Source organism: Triticum dicoccoides, chromosome 1B (genome assembly GCF_002162155.2).
Source record: "Triticum dicoccoides isolate Atlit2015 ecotype Zavitan chromosome 1B, WEW_v2.0, whole genome shotgun sequence".
NCBI lineage: Eukaryota > Viridiplantae > Streptophyta > Magnoliopsida > Poales > Poaceae > Triticum > Triticum dicoccoides.
In genome coordinates, this window is record NC_041381.1 from 478,844,678 (window position 1) to 478,862,108 (window position 17,431).

The 17,431-nt window shown below is 50.4% G+C and overlaps 1 protein-coding gene across 2 annotated transcripts; it reads right to left on the reverse strand.

The window, feature by feature from the left end:
- Positions 1-9,458: 9,458 nt before the first annotated feature.
- On the reverse strand, positions 9,459-17,093 carry LOC119342747 (RNA demethylase ALKBH10B-like). 2 transcript variants are annotated; one of them, XM_037614146.1, is made up of 7 exons: positions 16,318-17,093; positions 12,637-12,785; positions 12,362-12,479; positions 11,339-11,440; positions 11,046-11,161; positions 10,464-10,618; positions 9,459-10,305 (listed from the first exon to the last, which is right to left on the reverse strand). In XM_037614146.1, the coding sequence occupies exons 1-7, from the start codon at positions 16,883-16,885 to the stop codon at positions 9,816-9,818; spliced, it is 1,698 nt and encodes a 565-aa protein (XP_037470043.1). In that variant the 5' UTR covers positions 16,886-17,093; the 3' UTR covers positions 9,459-9,815. The 2 variants fall into 2 exon arrangements, with proteins under 2 accessions (XP_037470043.1, XP_037470047.1); XM_037614150.1 differs by having other exon boundaries at positions 12,637-12,782; positions 16,318-17,091.
- Positions 17,094-17,431: the final 338 nt, after the last annotated feature.

The window sequence follows — 17,431 nt, forward strand, 5'->3', positions numbered from 1 at the left end:
AATCGATCGGCTTCAGTTACCAGCAGTAGCGAAGGAATCGCTCGATCGGGTTCAGTTAACAGCCATCGATCGATCGCTCGGGTTCAGTAACGCGTAGCCTGCAGTGCAATCGCTCGGGTTCAGTTAGAGCCCAACGCCTTGCTCGGGTTTAGTTAGAGCCAACGCCTCGCACACACGCGTATAAGTGTATAAGATAAATGCGCATCGCTCGGCCCCCGACCTCCCACCGTAACCGGGAACTCCCTGAAATTTTCCTCGCCATCACTTCTACCACGTTTTTTCCGTCATGGACGGCCCAAAGAATGTCATGCAGCTGCGTCTCCGGCCCACCCAGGACGAAAAGCCCATTTTCTATCATGATTTTTTGTCATAGAAGTAGGAGCCCACCACATCTATGATGATACCGGGTTTTGTCACAATTATTGTCATAGAAGTGTCATATGTATGACAGAAAAAAAATTCGTTCGACCCAAAATGTCACGGATGTGTCTTTTTTTTGTAGTGAGGATTGGTCCATACACATGCAATTCAGGGGTCATAGCACCAGAAATTTCCACTTCAAAGGAATCAAAACATCCACACTGCATAGCCATAAATGTATTTCTACTCTATGAAAAAATCCTAAATAATCGGTTGGAAACATCGCAAACCCCGGGTCGCCGCATCTTCATTCGAGAAGGATGCTCACCTGAAGTAGGTGCTGCGGGAGATGATGAGGCGGTGCAGAAGGTAGGTGTCTCCCATGGCCTCGACGACGACATCGGAGAAGGCGCCAGAGCCGAATCCCTCTGCCTGGACATGTTCATAGAGTGTCGCCAGGTTGCAGTCCACGGGGCGGAGCTCCGCCCCCGAGACCGCGAGCTCGTACAGTTGTGGCGCCCCTGCCGGTGCGGGCAAGGCCGCCGCCCCCTCCGGCGGCACGGGCGGCAACGTGTGTGGATGTTGCGCCGCGACATGGAGGTCAAGGGGCTAGGGTTTTAGTTGGTGGCGAGTCTGTGCGATGGCCGATGAGGACGGGAATGGGATCGATCGGGAAGAGGAAGAAATCCTGCTTCAGGGGGTTCATAGTTTACTGTCTTTTATGTTTTTTTTCTTACGTTACAGCCGGAAGGTGGAAACGAAAGGCATGACGTTGGGACAGACAGTTGGGCTTCCTTTTTCTATTTGCCTATTGAGACCATTGGGCTTCGGTATGTATTTAAGTCCGCACATAAAATGTCGATAAAAATAGTTAAAAAGGAAAATAATTGTTTATGTGGTAGTTTGCTGAGGTGGATAGGCTGCATGTCAAGACAAATATGATAGTGGGATGAACTATTTAGGTATTATAGATAAGCACGTGACAACCTCTCCTTCCCTCTGCGAAGGGCCTATCTTTTACTTTTATGTTTTATGCATTTACTTTTATGAAGTGTCAAAGTTTTATTTCCTATTCCTTTTTTTATTTTCTCCTTTTGCAAGCACCATGTGGTGAGGAAAGATCTAGGCACATATATTCAGTTGGATATGAGTGGGCATGAGTTATTATTATTGACATCGCCCTTGAGGTGAATACATTGAGGAAAACTATAAGCCCTGATCTTTCTATGTGTATGATTGAAACTTTTTGTTCATGGGTATGCTGTGAGTGTCAGCAATCATAGAAGATTAAATGATGGTTGAGTATGTGGACTTGCCTAAAGGCTCCGATACGCGACCCTTCGTGAAAATATGATGAATTGTAGTTGCAAAGTTGACTGAGAACATAATTTTTTTAGGGGAAGACTGAGAACATAGTTTGTTGGTTTTCAATAAGGTTTATGCTTTTATACTTCAATGTTGTGATGAATTGTTACTTGCTCATGAGAAGTTATATGATAAATTTGTTATGTTAAAGTTTTTTGCTGTTATAATAATATGCATGATGCTTCTATGTCCGGATTTTGTTTTTAGCGACACCTCTCTCTCTAAGCATGTGGACATGTTTTTCGATTTCGGTTTTTCGCTTGAGGACAAGCCAGGTCTAAGCTTGGGGAGTTGATACGTCCATTTTGCATCATGTTTTTCTACTGTTATTTATAATGTTTTTATGCATAATAATGCTTTTGGGAGTAATTCTAATGCCTTTTCTCTCATAATATGAAGGTCTACAGAAAGAGGGAGAATACCGGCAGCTGGAATTCTGGACCTAAAAAAGCACGTCAGAGCTACCTATTCTATACAACTCCAAATAGGCTGAAACTTCAGGGAGATTTTTTATGGATTATTTAAGAATTATTGGAGCAAATAACTACCAGAGGGGGCCCACCAGGTGGGCACAACTCACCTGGGTGCACCAGGGAGCCCAGGCGCGCCCTGGTGGCTTGTGCCCTCCTCGGCGCACCTCTGATGCCCCTCTTCTGGTATATAAGTCATTTTGACCTAGAAAAAAATCAGGAGAGGACTTTCGGGATCCAAAAAACCATGCAACCATGCGTCCCTTGCAGGCCCACATGCCGTGGGGTCCGAGCATAGTCGTGAGGGACTTTCCTTGACAGAATATATAACATCCTACTATGGAGCCCGCAAAGGGGTCCCCTCGCTCTCCATTATCTTCTTCCCTAGATCTCTACCCCATCGCTGCCTCGCACATGTATTCTTTCTCCTATGGTTGAGGCCATCTGCCCAGCATCGACCCCCTCTCTCGAGGATGCCGGTGACCTCCCCTATCCTTCTCACTCGATTGCACTCCCTCGAATGACCTCCCCCATATTCTCTCTGTCCCCCATCTCCCAACGAGGTAGCACGCCGCGAGGCGTTAATGCAAGAAGACGTGCTAGTGGCTGTGGGCTATGGCAAGGAAGGCGACACTGCTCCTTTTTCACGCTCAGGCCGGTACTCGATGTTACAAAGGGTGAGATACTTGGCTGGGACCGGCAGTGATTTTTCCTGTAACAAGTGATTGATTTTGCTAGGGATCTGCAACGGTAGTGGTTTTGGTTGTGATTGGCAACGGATTTTGCTGCGACTGACGACAATTTTTGCTCGAACAACGATGATTTTGATGCAACCAGCGGTGCGCCCTAAGCCACGACACAATAGGGGATGTTGTAACCTTGCTACAAAGAATTACAGTTGTCCCTGATGGGTGTGGGTGGCGCTTGAGGCGTGCTCTCTCCTTGCGCAGGGTGTGATTTTGGGGGCAAATAAAAAGCAATGTGAGGGAAAAATTTGACGGTTGGGAAACGATGCAATTGACGCACGGGATGCGTCCATCCGAGGGGATGGCGTCGGTCGACCGAAGCCTAGCACCACCCTTTCTAATGAGGGGGTACGAGGGATTTTCGCTCTTCCTTTTAGTTCAAATGATTGAAGGGTAGCATCAACATTTAAGTCCAATTCTACAAACAAACAAAGACCACATAACCCCCCGGGGTTTCACGAACCGGCCAATTTACCCCCCGAAGTCTAAAACCGGGTAAATAACCCCCTGATCTTTTCCAAACCATGTTAATCACTCCCTAACCCTGGTTAGAGTGGTTTTGTAGGTGGTTTTGATGACGTGGTGAGGCGCTCATCATTCGCGACATGCACCTGGCTTCGACCATACTACTCCGAGCACGAACCAGTCTCGTACCAGTCACGGCACAGGACATCAACATGTAGCTCGCCGAGTCCCATACTTCTAACTTTGTGATCTTCTTGGCAGTGAGCCTTCCCAGCTCCAGGTCGTGCAGCCCGCACGAAGCCAACGTCGAAAGGCATCCCCTCGACCAGGCAGGCCAACGTCGTTGAACCTGCTCTCCGGCCTAGTGCATGCGCCCAAGGTTTGACGGATCCTTATGGCCGTCTGCGCCATAGCGCTCCTGCTGCGTCCCGCGTGACAGTGGAGGTCGTCTACGATGGTGATGAGCAGGACATGAGCACTGGAAGCGACGAGGAACTGGCGAGCCGCGTGCACTTGAAGAGGTAGGCACGAGGTCCCGATGGCACGTGAACTCGAGCTCCGCTGGAGAAAATAAACACGTACATATATACTGCTGTTGAATTGATTCTCTCCTGGAGCACACACGTACACACAAGAAGCTCGTGCCACCATGTACAAGTTGGATATGACTATTCTAATCGTGATTAGCTCTAATGATGGACGTCGTCAGCTGCCGGTGGCAGCCCCAGCCGCAGGTGGCATGGGCGCGAGCTCGATATGTGGTGCAGGTGCGAGCTATTGTCGACTTGAGGACGACGCGAACGCGGCCGGCGAGGGCTGCCGAGGCGACTAAGGCAACGACAATACAGTCGCGTGTGCTTGCTTTTGGAGCTGGTGCGCCGCTAGGAGCCGGGAGCCTTGCCAATTTGCCATCTGATTGACGCACCAATTTTTTTACAGAGGACGGAGCTCCAGAAGCCATCCCGCCGGGGTTCAAGGAGAGTACGAAGGCGAGGGGTCACGCAGAGTGGGCGCAACAGTAGTAGTACATCATGCGACACAAGGTACTTCATGTACCATGCTGGGCTTAGCTCCCTCGTGGCCGGCTGCTCGTTGGTGCTACCACGAGGTCGACGAGTGGTTTGGGCGCGACGCGCGATGGCAGAAGGATCGGAGGAGGACAGGAACCGTGCCGACCTGGCACCTGCAATCTGCCCAGTCACCAAAACCGCTTGAAAAACCAGTCTAGTAGGTGTGAGGGGGTGATTCACCTGGTTTGGGAAAGATCGGGGGGTTATTTACCCGGTTTTAGACTTCGGGGGGTAAATTGTCCGTTTCATGAAACCTCAGGGGGTTATGTGGACTTCTTTCCATTCCCTCAACAACAAAAAAAGACCCATTGTACAACCGTCTCAAAAGGGAAAGAAAGGGTGCGGCTTCTTCGCCACCGCCGATGGCGCAGTCGCTGGCGATGACCGCGATATCCCGCCTCCGCGGTGCCGCCACCCACTCCTGCGGCGGGCACTGGCGCCGCCTCTTCTCCCGCTCCCCCGCCGCCTGCGCTCCTCTCCTCGGCCACTTTCACCACCCCACTCCGACGCCGCCCAGTCCCAAAACCCCAGCTCCGTTCCCCACCGTGCCCCCTTCCGCCTCCGCCTCCGCCTCGGCCCCCGCGTTCCAACCCCTCACCTCCTCCTTCCCGCGCCTCTCCCTGGACTTCATCCCTCCCGGCTTCTCCCTATTCGACTCCCACCTCGGTCTCCTCGTCCTCCTCAAGGAGACCGAGCCATACTCCTACCTCAAGCACCCCCAGATCCTCGTCTGCGACCTGGTCTCCCGGCGCACCGCGCTTCTCCCTCCGGGGATGGTCACCTGCACGTTTAGCAAGCTCGTGAGCGTCGTGATCCTCTCCCGCGACGCGGACGACCCGGCCGGGTCCGGGCTCTGCTTCCGGGCAGCCGTCGTCACCCTCGAGGACACCACGCTGCGTGCCTTCGTGGCGACGTTCCGCGACGGCCTGTGCCATTGGGAGTGTCTGCTTCGGTCACAGGCGAGATGCAACGTCGACCAGCTGGAGCGCCACTGCGTGCGCGCTAGCCGGTTCCTCATCTGGCACATCCGCGACGAAGGTGCCGTGCTCACATTTGACCCTGAGACACTGGAGTTCGGCTTTGTGCTCGCGCCGGCCGCACTCGACATGGGGGATCACTTTCTCAAGTACCGCGTCGGAGTGATGCCGGACGGGGAGTATTTAACAAAAAAAACTACCACATTTCATGGAACCGTGCCTACAAACTATCATTTTACAATTTTGTGCCGAAAACTATCACTTTTTCACTAATCTTTGACTAAAAACTACCATGTCGAAAAAATGGTCGAGTCACCTCTTCTAAACGCCTTTCTAATAGGATGGGCCCACCTGTCAGCATCAATCTTCTTCCCCCTCCTCCTTCCTCTCTCTCTGGCATTTCGTCAAACACCTCATGTGCACTCCGTGCTCTTCTCAATGACGACGCCCCGGTGAAGCACGCGACGGCGGCCAGCAGATGGAAGCCCAGCGTCCTGGACGACGAGGTCGCTGAGCCTCACCACCTGGCTGCTCCCGGTCACCAGAGCCTTCCTCTCCTCCATCTCCTCCTCCGGTGCCAGCGCGCGCACACAGGCAGCCGCAGCCGGCGCCGGCTCCCACGCACGCGGCAAAGCAGTCCAGCACCCTGCCCCCATGCGCCATAGCCGCAGCCTCGCCTCTGGCCTTTCTCAGACTCGCCGCAGCCTCGCCATTAAGTTGGCCTCTCTCCTTTTCACGGATTAATGGCAGGAGCTAGTCATGGCTGTCGCCTTGCCCGGGCTCGAGCTCAGCCATGGTCGCGCCTGGCCGCGCTTGCTGCTCCTGCTACTCCTTGCGGCCCGCGCCGGCTGCTCCCTGCTACTCCTTGTCACCTGCGCCCGGGCTCGAGCTCAACCATGGTCGCGCACGAACGCGCTTGCTGCTCCTGCTACTCCTTGCCGGCCGCTCCCTGCTGCTCCTTGTCTCTCGCGCCTGCTGCTATTCCTTGACGACCGCCGTTGCTGCTGCTCCTTGCCTTGCCGGACGGCGCTGAGGGGTGCACCGCCGTCGTGCTCCGGGGTGCATCGCCGCGCTCTGGCCAGAGGAGCGCTGCCGCGTGCAATGGAGGGGCGCACCGCCGCCCTGCTGGAGGTCGTGCTCAGGACAGAGGGGGAGAAGGATGAGGAGGGTTGGCCGGGGGTTGGATGGGCCAGCCGCCGAGCTGCGCGTGCTCTCGCTCGCCGGCGAGCTCCCAGCCGTGGAGCACGAAAACAAGGTGTTTGTTGAAATGTCTAAGAAAGATATGGGAGGAGCAAGAAGATAGACACTGACGTGTGGGACCAACTAGTCAGAAACGCGTTTAAAAGAGCCGAATCGGGCTCTTTTCAGACTTGGTAGTTTTTAGTCAAGGATTAATAAGAAAATGATAGTTTTCGGCACAAATTTGTAAAGTGGTAGTTTGTAGGCACGGTTCCATGAATTGTGGTAGTTTTTTGTTAAATACTCCCGGACGGGCGGTTCTGCTTCGGTTCGATGTCAATGGATCACGAGAACCTGGAGCTCCGGGTGCTGGGGCCCGGGCCAAAGGACGGCCAGAACGTGTGGGTACTGGAGAGGGAAGTGTGCTTGCTCCAGGCGTTCGACGAAATGCCGCAGCTGCCCTCGAGCTTCATCGCCCGGCGCAAGTGCACCTGGCTGAGCGACATGGACGCCGGGCGCGCCGGGAGGGTGTTCATCGGCACGTCGGGCTATGGGCACTACTCGTACCATCTGGACACCCGGAAGCTCGAGCGCCTAGTGACGGACGACGGCGAGGAGTACGGGCACCCCATGTTTGCCTACTTCTCCTTCCCGGGCTCGGATGACGGCTCTGACTGACCGACTCCTGGTAATTAATCTTGTCCTCGCATCCCAGTTACATGTAATGTCGGTTTATGAGTAATGCTTAGTCAGAAGATATCTGTTTGTAGTTTTGTTGCCTTGTGTACTTTGTTGAAACTATATTAGTTTTACTATTTGTCAACCCAGTTCATCAATAGTTCATAATTAGGGGAATATATGCATTCAAAGAATTTCAAACTCTAGCGTGTGTTCTGATATTTTTCTGTAAAAAAAGCGTGTTATCTGATCTTTTTCGTTAAAAAAAGTGTGTTCTCTGATGGCCGTGTTGTGTTTATTGAAGCTTGGATGCCTACTCGCAGAAGCTTTTGCAGATAGCATATGTGTCCGAAATCAAACATGCATTGGAGAAATATATAGCATGCATCATTGATATACAATAGAAGACATTCATGTATGATTGTGGCAGTGTAGATGGAAAAGGTTCTGAATATTGTGCAGATTCATATGAATAGACATTCATTTGGATATCTATTCATTAATGTGTAGAATTACAAGATGGCTTGATTATAAAAATGACTTAAACTCAAGTGATCTTGGAAAAATTGCTAGGCTTGTAAAACTATAATTGAAAATACTACCTCCGTTCCTAAATACTCCACTATGGACTACATATAAGTCTTATTCATGCTTGATTCAAACACCTCCGCATTGGAAAATGGAAATGCAAGGTTATTGAGTTCGATCAACACTGGCTATATTTATGTATTGATGTGTTTTATCCATTAACATGATGTAGAAAAATTTATGAATAAGATTAGAAGAAAAAAAACATCTATGGGATGAAGCATCAACCATCGGTGTATTTTCCAGAAGTGCATCATAAAGATGAGAAGCTATCACTACATTTGCACTAGGTGGAAATCAGCAGTAGCCTTCATCATTGTCTCATTGACATGCATAGAAAGAAGCTGATTAAATTCAGTTGACGGCAGATACTACAGAAGAGTGTATTACTCCCTCCGTCCGGAAATACTTATCATCAAAATGAATAAAAGGGGATGTATCTAGGCGTATTTTAGTTCTAGATAAATCTCTTTTTATCCATTTTGATGACAAGTATTTTTGGACGGAGGGAGTACATAATTGTGTTGTCTGATCAAGTAATTAAGCATTGCATCTGAGGCTTTGACTTTATGAATTTAGAACTGGGCTGATATCATGGGGATATGAATTTAGTAACTTTCTCATTTCTATTCAGATGAATCTGCACAATCTTTAGAACCTTTTCAAGGAAGCGCTCGCATTATATCCTCTTGGTCTGTAGAAGTAACATTAGACTCATGAACTCCGGTGAATATATGGTCTTTTTTTGTCACAAGTCATTTTCGTAAACAAATTGGCTTGTTATTCGCTTAGAGAACCCCTATTTCACTGGGAACTGTGCTGATAACTCTGCATTTCTTATCATTCAGGGTGAAGTGAGAGGAGGTACCGTGCGATTTTGCCTGAAGATGGCTCAACCGTTGCATATCTGGTTACTTCCGTGCCTTATTGCTCAGCATTGAAGATTGAACACAAAGTGGATAATGCTCCGAATCTCTGATTTCATGTCCTTGATGGGACTATTTAAACAATGTTGTTGCGATGTTTGCTAAGCATGCTTCGGAGTAGACGGTGTCCTGAAGAATCAGGTGATGTTTTGAAGTAGTGTGCTGTTTCGTAAGGATAGTCTCACATTATGCTGAGTTTTGGCAAACCATAAGAAATGCAGAGTTTATCACTTCATTGGCCACCATCTCTAATTTGTGGGCTACATACAAGCCTACAATCCAAAATAGTCTATCAGAACAACCTATAAACATTCTTGTATTGCACAATTCCAAGAAATCAGTCTGTTTCGGATGGTTAAGCTTAAAACCTGGTCATTTGCACAATATGCCGGTTGCTTGTCAAACTGTTTTACTTCTTGGAACATGCACAGTCTAATGGCTGAAATCCTTGCAGCTAAGGACAGTAGTGTCCAAGCCTGTAAGGATAGTTTGCCTGCCGTTCAAAGAAGAGAAGAACAACACAAGTGATCAACAGACGAAATTTAGTGCATATTCTTTCTACCTGTATATAGACCTGCAAACCCAAACTCGGCATGTATGTATGCATCCAGTTCTTTCTCCGAAACAGAGGAGATAGACAAAAAAGAAAAGTTTTGATTGATTCATTCTGACCTCACCTATCCCTACTCATCATCATCATATTTCTACGTACCGCATCGGCCCTGTGCTACCCACAAGGCCACAAACTCAACTAGATTACAGGCAGACCAGACCAAACCCCACAACAAGGAAAAAAAGAAACACCAGCACCAACGAGAGTCACCAAACAGAATACACAGGGAGGGAGGGCACGCTGCCCGTGCGTTTTCCGAACTTTTTGCCTCGGAAGAAGAAGAAAAACTGCTCCACGAACCAACCGGGGATGTACGACGGCCTATCGATCAGATCCAACGGCTATGCCGGCGGCGAGGTGAGGTGTGGTCCGGCCGCTTCAGCCCTGCGACTCTATGGGCGACATCATCGCCGAGAACCGGCGCTTCTGGATGCGCGGGGGGAGGTGCTTGTTGTACCTCTTGGGCCCAACCGTCCACGGCAGGAACACGCCGGTGCCGCCGCGCCCCATCCTCTTGTTGATGTTGCTGGAGGGCGCCATCACCATTGGCCTCGCCGGCGCGGCGACCATCATGACAGGCGCCGCGCGCACGGCCATGCCCCACGCAGGGGCGAGCATGGCCTGTGGCCGGCAGTAGCCAATGATGGCGCCGTTGCTGCCATGGGGTGGTTTCTGCATGCCGGCCGTTGCCGCAGTCGGGGGAGGCTGCCAGAGCGTCATGGCCTTGGTGGGCGACGGGAGCGGGCTGAGGTCCACCGGCGTCGACGGCCTCACCCTCACGAACGTGATGCTCACGCGGCGGTTGGACGACGGGCACACAACGTGGCGCGCCATGTCCGCACTGTTCCCGCGCATCACCAGAAGTGACCTGCAAAGATGATCCGTAAACATAAGATGCAAATTCTACTACTGCAATGCAATGCTTTCTTCGGTTATACAAACAGTAATAGAAAAGTCGAAAAGAAAGTGGAAATGGCACAGACAAGTGACAAGGTTCTGGTAAGCTAAAGCCTTAAGCGTACATACCCTTGCTTCAGTGAGAGTGTGAGGGGTCCCTTGTAGTTGCCATTGCTGTCAGTGACAAGTGACCTTCCAAATGCCATTGAGGTCTCAGACAGCAGGAGAGTGGAAATGGGGTTGTCCAGGTGGGGAGGCTTGAAGTAGGGCTGCGAGTGCTCGTCCTATGAAACAATTTCATCACTTGTCAGATACCAACACCTTAACAAGCTTCAAACATTTGAGTTCTCAACCTATATATGTTCATGCCCTGAAGAAAGGCACTGTGTTATATAGTGAAGTAGCATTGGTATCTTACTTTTACTATTTCAGTTCATATCTATTGAAAGGATCAAAGATACTTAATATGGACAGTTGACCCTACAAGAACCCACTAACTGTAATGTACAAATTTACTTTGCTATTTGTATACACAAGTGGCTGGTTCTTTAAGAGGAAGAAAAGTGTGTACAGACTAGCAGTTCTGGCTCAGATTTGACCCACATATCTCATGACAGTACCGGAAGCAAAATCTCATTTGGTTTCATTAAGTTTAGTTATATGATAATCTATAATTAATCACCAACCGGCAAACAGCACTGCAGCACCTACCTCATCGAAGAAATTGATGACGACACTGTTTGGTTTCCTGCTTTCTGGTATTAAGCGCCAAAGAACAAGGTGGTCGATGACAGCCTGCAGGACAACTGGGATTGGTTCTATATGACCTGCACACAAGGCAAAGAGAAGACAGGTGTTAGTTATGACATCATGCACTATGGCATCTACTTTGTCCGCAGATGCGATACCCATGCAAGGATCCCACACCCAAAAGAATATTCTTGCAACTGCAAGCAAGCTGGAGGAAAAGTAGTAGTATGAGCTGACAGTTTTCCTGAACATACAATTGGTTTCCTCTGTGGTATGTTGAAATAGTGGGACACCGAGCTGAATGATCTCTCTCTTGTTCCCTTTGATCTGCTTGTTGAAGAATATGAAGGTTTCACCTAGATTTGAAACTAGAGGATTAACATCAAAATGATCAAGGAAATGACACAAGGTCAAACATGTCAACAGAGTGCCACATTTGAAAGACAGAGTAGCCGAGTGCACTTTACAAAGCTAACAAGAAAATTCTGTCAAGTTAAGGCAGCTTACTTGGCAATGAAGATTTTGGCCAAAACCCTACAGAACTATACCAACGTTGTGGGCTCTATGTCAAACCTTAACTGAACCATACTTATTAGAAATTAAGCAAGGCTGGCAGGTTGAGATTATACTTGGATCAACGTTTTGTGGTGCACACCTTTGGAGGTGATGTTAGAATTCCTATGCAATAAAGGGAGGTGATCTAACATGTTACTAAAATTAATATATACATTCATGTCTAACTTTTCTTTGTCACTGAGAGGCAACATTAAAGTTAGCTAGGTGAAGAAAACTACACATCCAAATAGACCAGGTATTATAGTCAGTGTGTCACTAGGTTGATGGTTGTACCTTCTCACATGCGAGTTTTACATTTCCTAAATTAGGATAACTGGCAGCTTTCTATGCAACAGCAAGTACTCAACTATACTAATTTAGCCTAAAAATGGAGAGAGTTGTTAGGACCTAGAACCTGTAGATACTGAGTCAGTTAGCACAAAAGTGCATCAGACAAAACCATCACCACCGTTAGAAAAAGTAGTAGTGCGCGAACTAGGACCACAGTTAGGTGCCCTAGGGATATTTGGTATCTTCAAAGCATCAATTGGATAGTATCAGAGGTAGCTGTGGTCTTGTGGGCACAACAGAAGTATCCAGAAAGGAATGTACAAAAAAATAAGCAGGAAGATAAATTGCACCACACAAAACAATGCCCAAATGCTCCAACTTTTGAACATTTAAAGAAGGAAAAAACTTCAGGGCCACAAAACACAACTTACCTGAAAGCTCCCCATTTCTACCAGCCTGGCGAATTTCATTGATGAAATCAGCAACCTTCATGAGCTCCATTGTTGTGAACACGTCTTCATATATCTTCAGGCCTTTCACAACGTTAACCTGATAACACAAGGTCATAAACATATTGTTAGAAAAGAGCACCTTTACAAGAAGTATATGATAAACTGGTAGATCAATGGGTGTGCTACTACTTCCTACAGCATCTCTAGTTCTTCAATACAGAAAGTTTGCCGAGTGGTGTAAAGATGGAACTCGCCATGTGCCCCTTCACGGACTCCTTCGCCATGAAACCTTTCTGGATCTTGATCCTCTCGGGGCGGGCGATGCACTCGTCATGGTCAGAGCAGATAGGGTAGCTCTCTGGTAGGCTGTGCCCGCCTTGAGATCCTTGGTCGGTGTTATCTGCTGAGTAACATAAATCTCAGAGGGGTTCCAAGCATGGTATGACTGCATTTCGATTAGCGATTGCAAAACGTACACAGTGTTTTTGAAGTGTGCTATCTAGTTTCAAAAGAAAAGAAAACAATCCTGTGCTCCACCGGGAAGAGCGTTAGCAAATGCAGCAAATAAATACGGAAGAAATGCGTCATCAGTAAAATTCTGTTCTGGTTGGTTTATCCTTCAGCTCACACGGAAAAAGCAGGTGGTTGCATGAAGGTGTTCACAAAATGAGAAACGTAGCTAGCATGCTTGTTAGGCCACCAACGATAGCTTTTGGACAGGAATCCTCTAAACAATTTTATAGAATACGAAATGTATTTAGCCTCAGCTTTTCTCGCATGGCGTAGTCAGATCTTCACCTACCTAAGGTTCGTCAGTGGGTACAGTCACGCAGCAACAAAAGGTCTAGTTGGTCACCCGTTTGATGTTTTGAACTTACACTAGACTAGATCGCTCTGTCGTGCAGCACTGTTAGCATGATGCAGTTTCATTCGATCTTTCAAGATCACCATCATAACACAGGACGAAATTGAAATGGCCTTGTGTGGAAGTTTTCCAAGGTGTAGTCCATTCGTGTCATTTTCTACGGAGTACGGCGTGGAGAGAAAAGAGAGGCTGCCTTTCGTGGATGAAGAAAAGTGGGTATAAACGAGAGATTCTCTCGAGTTGAATGTACATGGACATTAGCACATTGGCATAAGTGTGGGGGCGAGCGAGCAGGGACCAATACGTTGTTCAATTATTGAACGAGAAGAAAAGTAGTATTGGATGGTGATATTACAGCACCCTCTACGTGTTGCAGAACATCTCTCTGCTTTCGCAATTGTATATCCTTCCTTTTCCTAGGCACAGGAAAACATGAGATTTTTCTTGCCCTCCCTTTTAAAAGGTGGCAGCCTCTCAGTTGTCAATTTGGAAGGGATCGCGGGAAATCTTTAAAAATGCTTCCAAGGTTGGTGGCTTAGCAGGAAACCGACAAGGCTGCTTCAGTGATGATCACATCAGCTGAGCATATGATCGGCCCACATGCTGCATATGCGACACTGGCAACGCTGGTGGCAAACTTTTTTTTTTTTTTGAACAAGCGCTGGTGGCAAACTTAGCACAGCCTAATGAGTTGTCAATTCAAAATCTCGTAAGATAATCATAGTATAATCACGTGCTTAACACGCCCCTGCATGGGTACATCACCTACCGCTGGCCCCTGCCTGAAGACTAAACGCGAGAGCAGCCGCGGCCCACGGGTGTACCGATTTTCTCAGGACGGTCTTTCGAGAAGAAACGGGGCCAGAGGGACCCACGGAATGCCTGGTCGATTGGGCCGGGCCCAGCAGCCAGTGGCCAAGGGCGGGCCACGTGTACAGCTCAGAGTCGGAGGAGCGGCCACTTCGATCGGCATGGCACCAGATCCAGCCAGCCTCCTCGGCCCGGAGATCTTTGGGCTTCTCGAATCCGATCTGGGTCCAGTCGAGTCGCTCTTCGACACGTGGAGGCCGTGGTGGAAAGAAGGAGGCGTGCATGAATTTAATTTTCCACGGCGGCGGTCATGTGGGTCCATTAACTCGCTCGGACCTCTGGCTCCTTCCGTTTGATTGCGATCAGACGGGTCGTGATGGAATTCTGACTGGGGTGACGCCCTCCTCATGAGACCCACGCCAATACCAAAGGAACTGTACTCGCGTAGGCCACGCCTCCGACTGCAGGGCATGTCTCCCAAAAGTCCTGTAGGAGGCGCTGGGCAAAAGACTCGTGTTTCCACTGAAACTATACCATAGCTGTGTGTCCCCCAAGGGATTCCTAGCACAAGTTATTATGCGTGGCATTTCGAATTGCTACAACTTAAAGAAAAAGATTATGGCCGCATGATTTGGTTCCTATGCTCTTTGCAATCACTCGCGTCGCTCTCATAGTGACAGTGAAGTAACCTGATGAGCAAATTTTCTTTAAAAAATAACTCTACATGTTGTATCATGACAATTCAGAGTATTTTATACAAGACAAGAGAAAATTATTCCCTCTAGAAAAAATGTCAACTCTTACGTGTCCAACTTTGTAGCGACGCGACAAATGCAGTCAATCTCGAAAACAGAGATGACAAATCAAATTTCATAAAGTTCGCCCATTCTGGAATACTTTCAAATTTATTAATTGATTTTCTTTTCTTGCGTAAGAAATAATAAATACATTCCCGACTCTTTTTTTTTACCTGGTGACCAAGCGTGCTCATTCGTCACCCCAGCCCGAAGATGCAGATGGAAGACCACATTTCGAGCCGCGGGGCACTTGAAAACACAGCCCGAAAGTTAAAAACAACTCCAAAGCAGAGAGGTTCAAACTCGGTGTCATCGCTAGTTAATCTCCTCGTTCAAAAGGGCGAAGGACGCAAAGGTTTTGTCGAGACCGGCGTTGCCAAATCTGGTGACTCCCGGGGCACATGCTAACCAGATTCACCTGAAATATTTTATGCCGCCCGCCCTCCGCGACGCTACAGCCTAGCATCGCTGGAGCATATGCCCCCAAAGGGAGGCCCCGCCCCATGGCAGCCTGCTGGCGCTCCTCACCAGACCGTAACACACAACGGTGCCCTCGAGGCCGCTGGAGTGGAACCGCCGCGAGCTGGCTGCTGGCCGGGCCGGCCGGCAGGACAAAGGCGTCAGAGTCCCCGCCACGGCGCGGCACGTTTTGCACCCCCGACAGGTGATGGTAGTACCAGGAGTACATTAATTTGGCAAAGCCCCCACACCAAAAGTAAACACATGAGCTAATTACTGGTGGCGGGTAGCGGCCGTACTGGTCAGTACTTTCCCAAAAGGGTGGCCGAGCGAGGAGGGTGCGTGCAGGCGAGCCGAAAATAAAGTTGGCGCACGGAAAGAGAGGGGGGACGGCGTCTGGAGAAAAGCCGTAGGGTTTTGCAGTTCCAGCGACCTCGTGATGCCGTTTCACGGGGCGCCGCCGCCGCCACGGGTGGCCAGGATTGACCGACCGAGGCTGTCCCCGCCGTCCGATCCTCCCAACGAGGGCTAAATAACTCCGCCTCTGGTGGGGCTGGACGGAAAATTATTGGCTCTCTCGCCCCAGTTTTTCCCCCTAACCACCAGACGTAATGGGCCCGGTGCGTGTTGGTTCGTCGAACTGGCGTCAATACTATTATTAACGATGCCGCTTTAGCATAGTAGGAGTAACATAAAGAAAACGTCATTTGGAAGCCTAATTCCGTCCCTTTTTGGTTATTAGGCCCCCAATAAAACAGGAGATATTCAAGTGGGAAAAGCTTGCGGAAGGAACCACAGGCGAAACGAAAGACCAGATCCAACCGTCTGCGGAGCGGGGCCAAAACGGGAGATCGGTTCGACAGACAGATTGAAACTAACGGAAAAATTCAAATGCGGCCGGAAAGGGAAATCTTAAGGGGAAAAAGGGTGTATAACACTACGCGCACACGAGGATTAATTAATAGAGATCGCTCGAAAAAAAAAATAGAGATGATTGTACTTACGTCCGTCGTGGGCGGCGTCGTCTTCCGTGGAGGCCGCCTTCCGCTCCGACGAATCTCCCGAGGAATCTTCGCCGTCCGCCTCCGGCTCGCGGTCCGCGTCGACGGAGTGGACGGCGACGACGGGGTGGACGGAGACATCGGGCTGCGGCTCCGGTATAGGCTCGTGCTCGTGCTCGGGCTCGGGGTCCGGCTCCGCGGCGACGGTGACGACGAGCTCGTCCATGGGCTCGTGGATCACCGTGGACGCGGCCTCCTCCTCGGAGAAGGCGGCGGCCGCGGCGGCGCGGGCGTCGGAGACGCGACGGAGCTCGGCGGCGACGTCGGCGACGGAGTAGAACTTCTGCATGTGGAGGACGGGGAACCAGTTGAGGCGGCGGCGGTGGAGCGCGGCGAAGACGGCGTCGTAGTCGGCCCCGCCGATCTGCGCGAGGTGGCCGCACAGCGCGTCGATCACGGCGTTGGCGGCCGCGAACTCGCCGCGGTACCACCCGATCACGGCGTCCCTGGCCGCCACCTGATCCGGCGCCGCCACCGGTGACCCCGGGGCCCCCGCCGCCGGTGTCGTCATCCCTCCCGCGATCGCCAGGGTACCACTCCCCCGCACTAACCACTGGATATCTCTCCTCCCTCTCAATTCCCTACCCGTATGCGTGGCCTCTCTCCGCCCAAGCTTTTTGTAATGGCGTCAAGGTGTTCGACGGACGCCCGGCCTGTTCTAAATCGGCTTGGTATTGTGGGGAGCGCTTCTCTCTCGGGGGCGCGCCTATAAATACCCCCGGAGAAGAAGCGGCCGAGGGTACCCCGTAGCCAACAGCGCCCAGGGGCGGGCAGGGTGACGTCGGGGTGGATTAGCGGGTACGGGCGCAGATCCGACAAGGTGGTGGCAGCAGTTAGTTAAGGTCAGCCTCGCTTTATAGGAGGTGGCTCGACTCGACCCGGCCTACGGGGGCGCGTGTGGACCGCGCGCTCGCTCCCTCCGCAGAGATGGGCTGCACGCCTGCACCGCGATTCGGCGCACGGGGACGTCACCCACCGTGGCGGATGGCCTCGGGATGCGCGGCGACGGCGTGCGCCTGGTCCTTGGCCCCGTCCATGGACCGGACCGGGTGGCCAT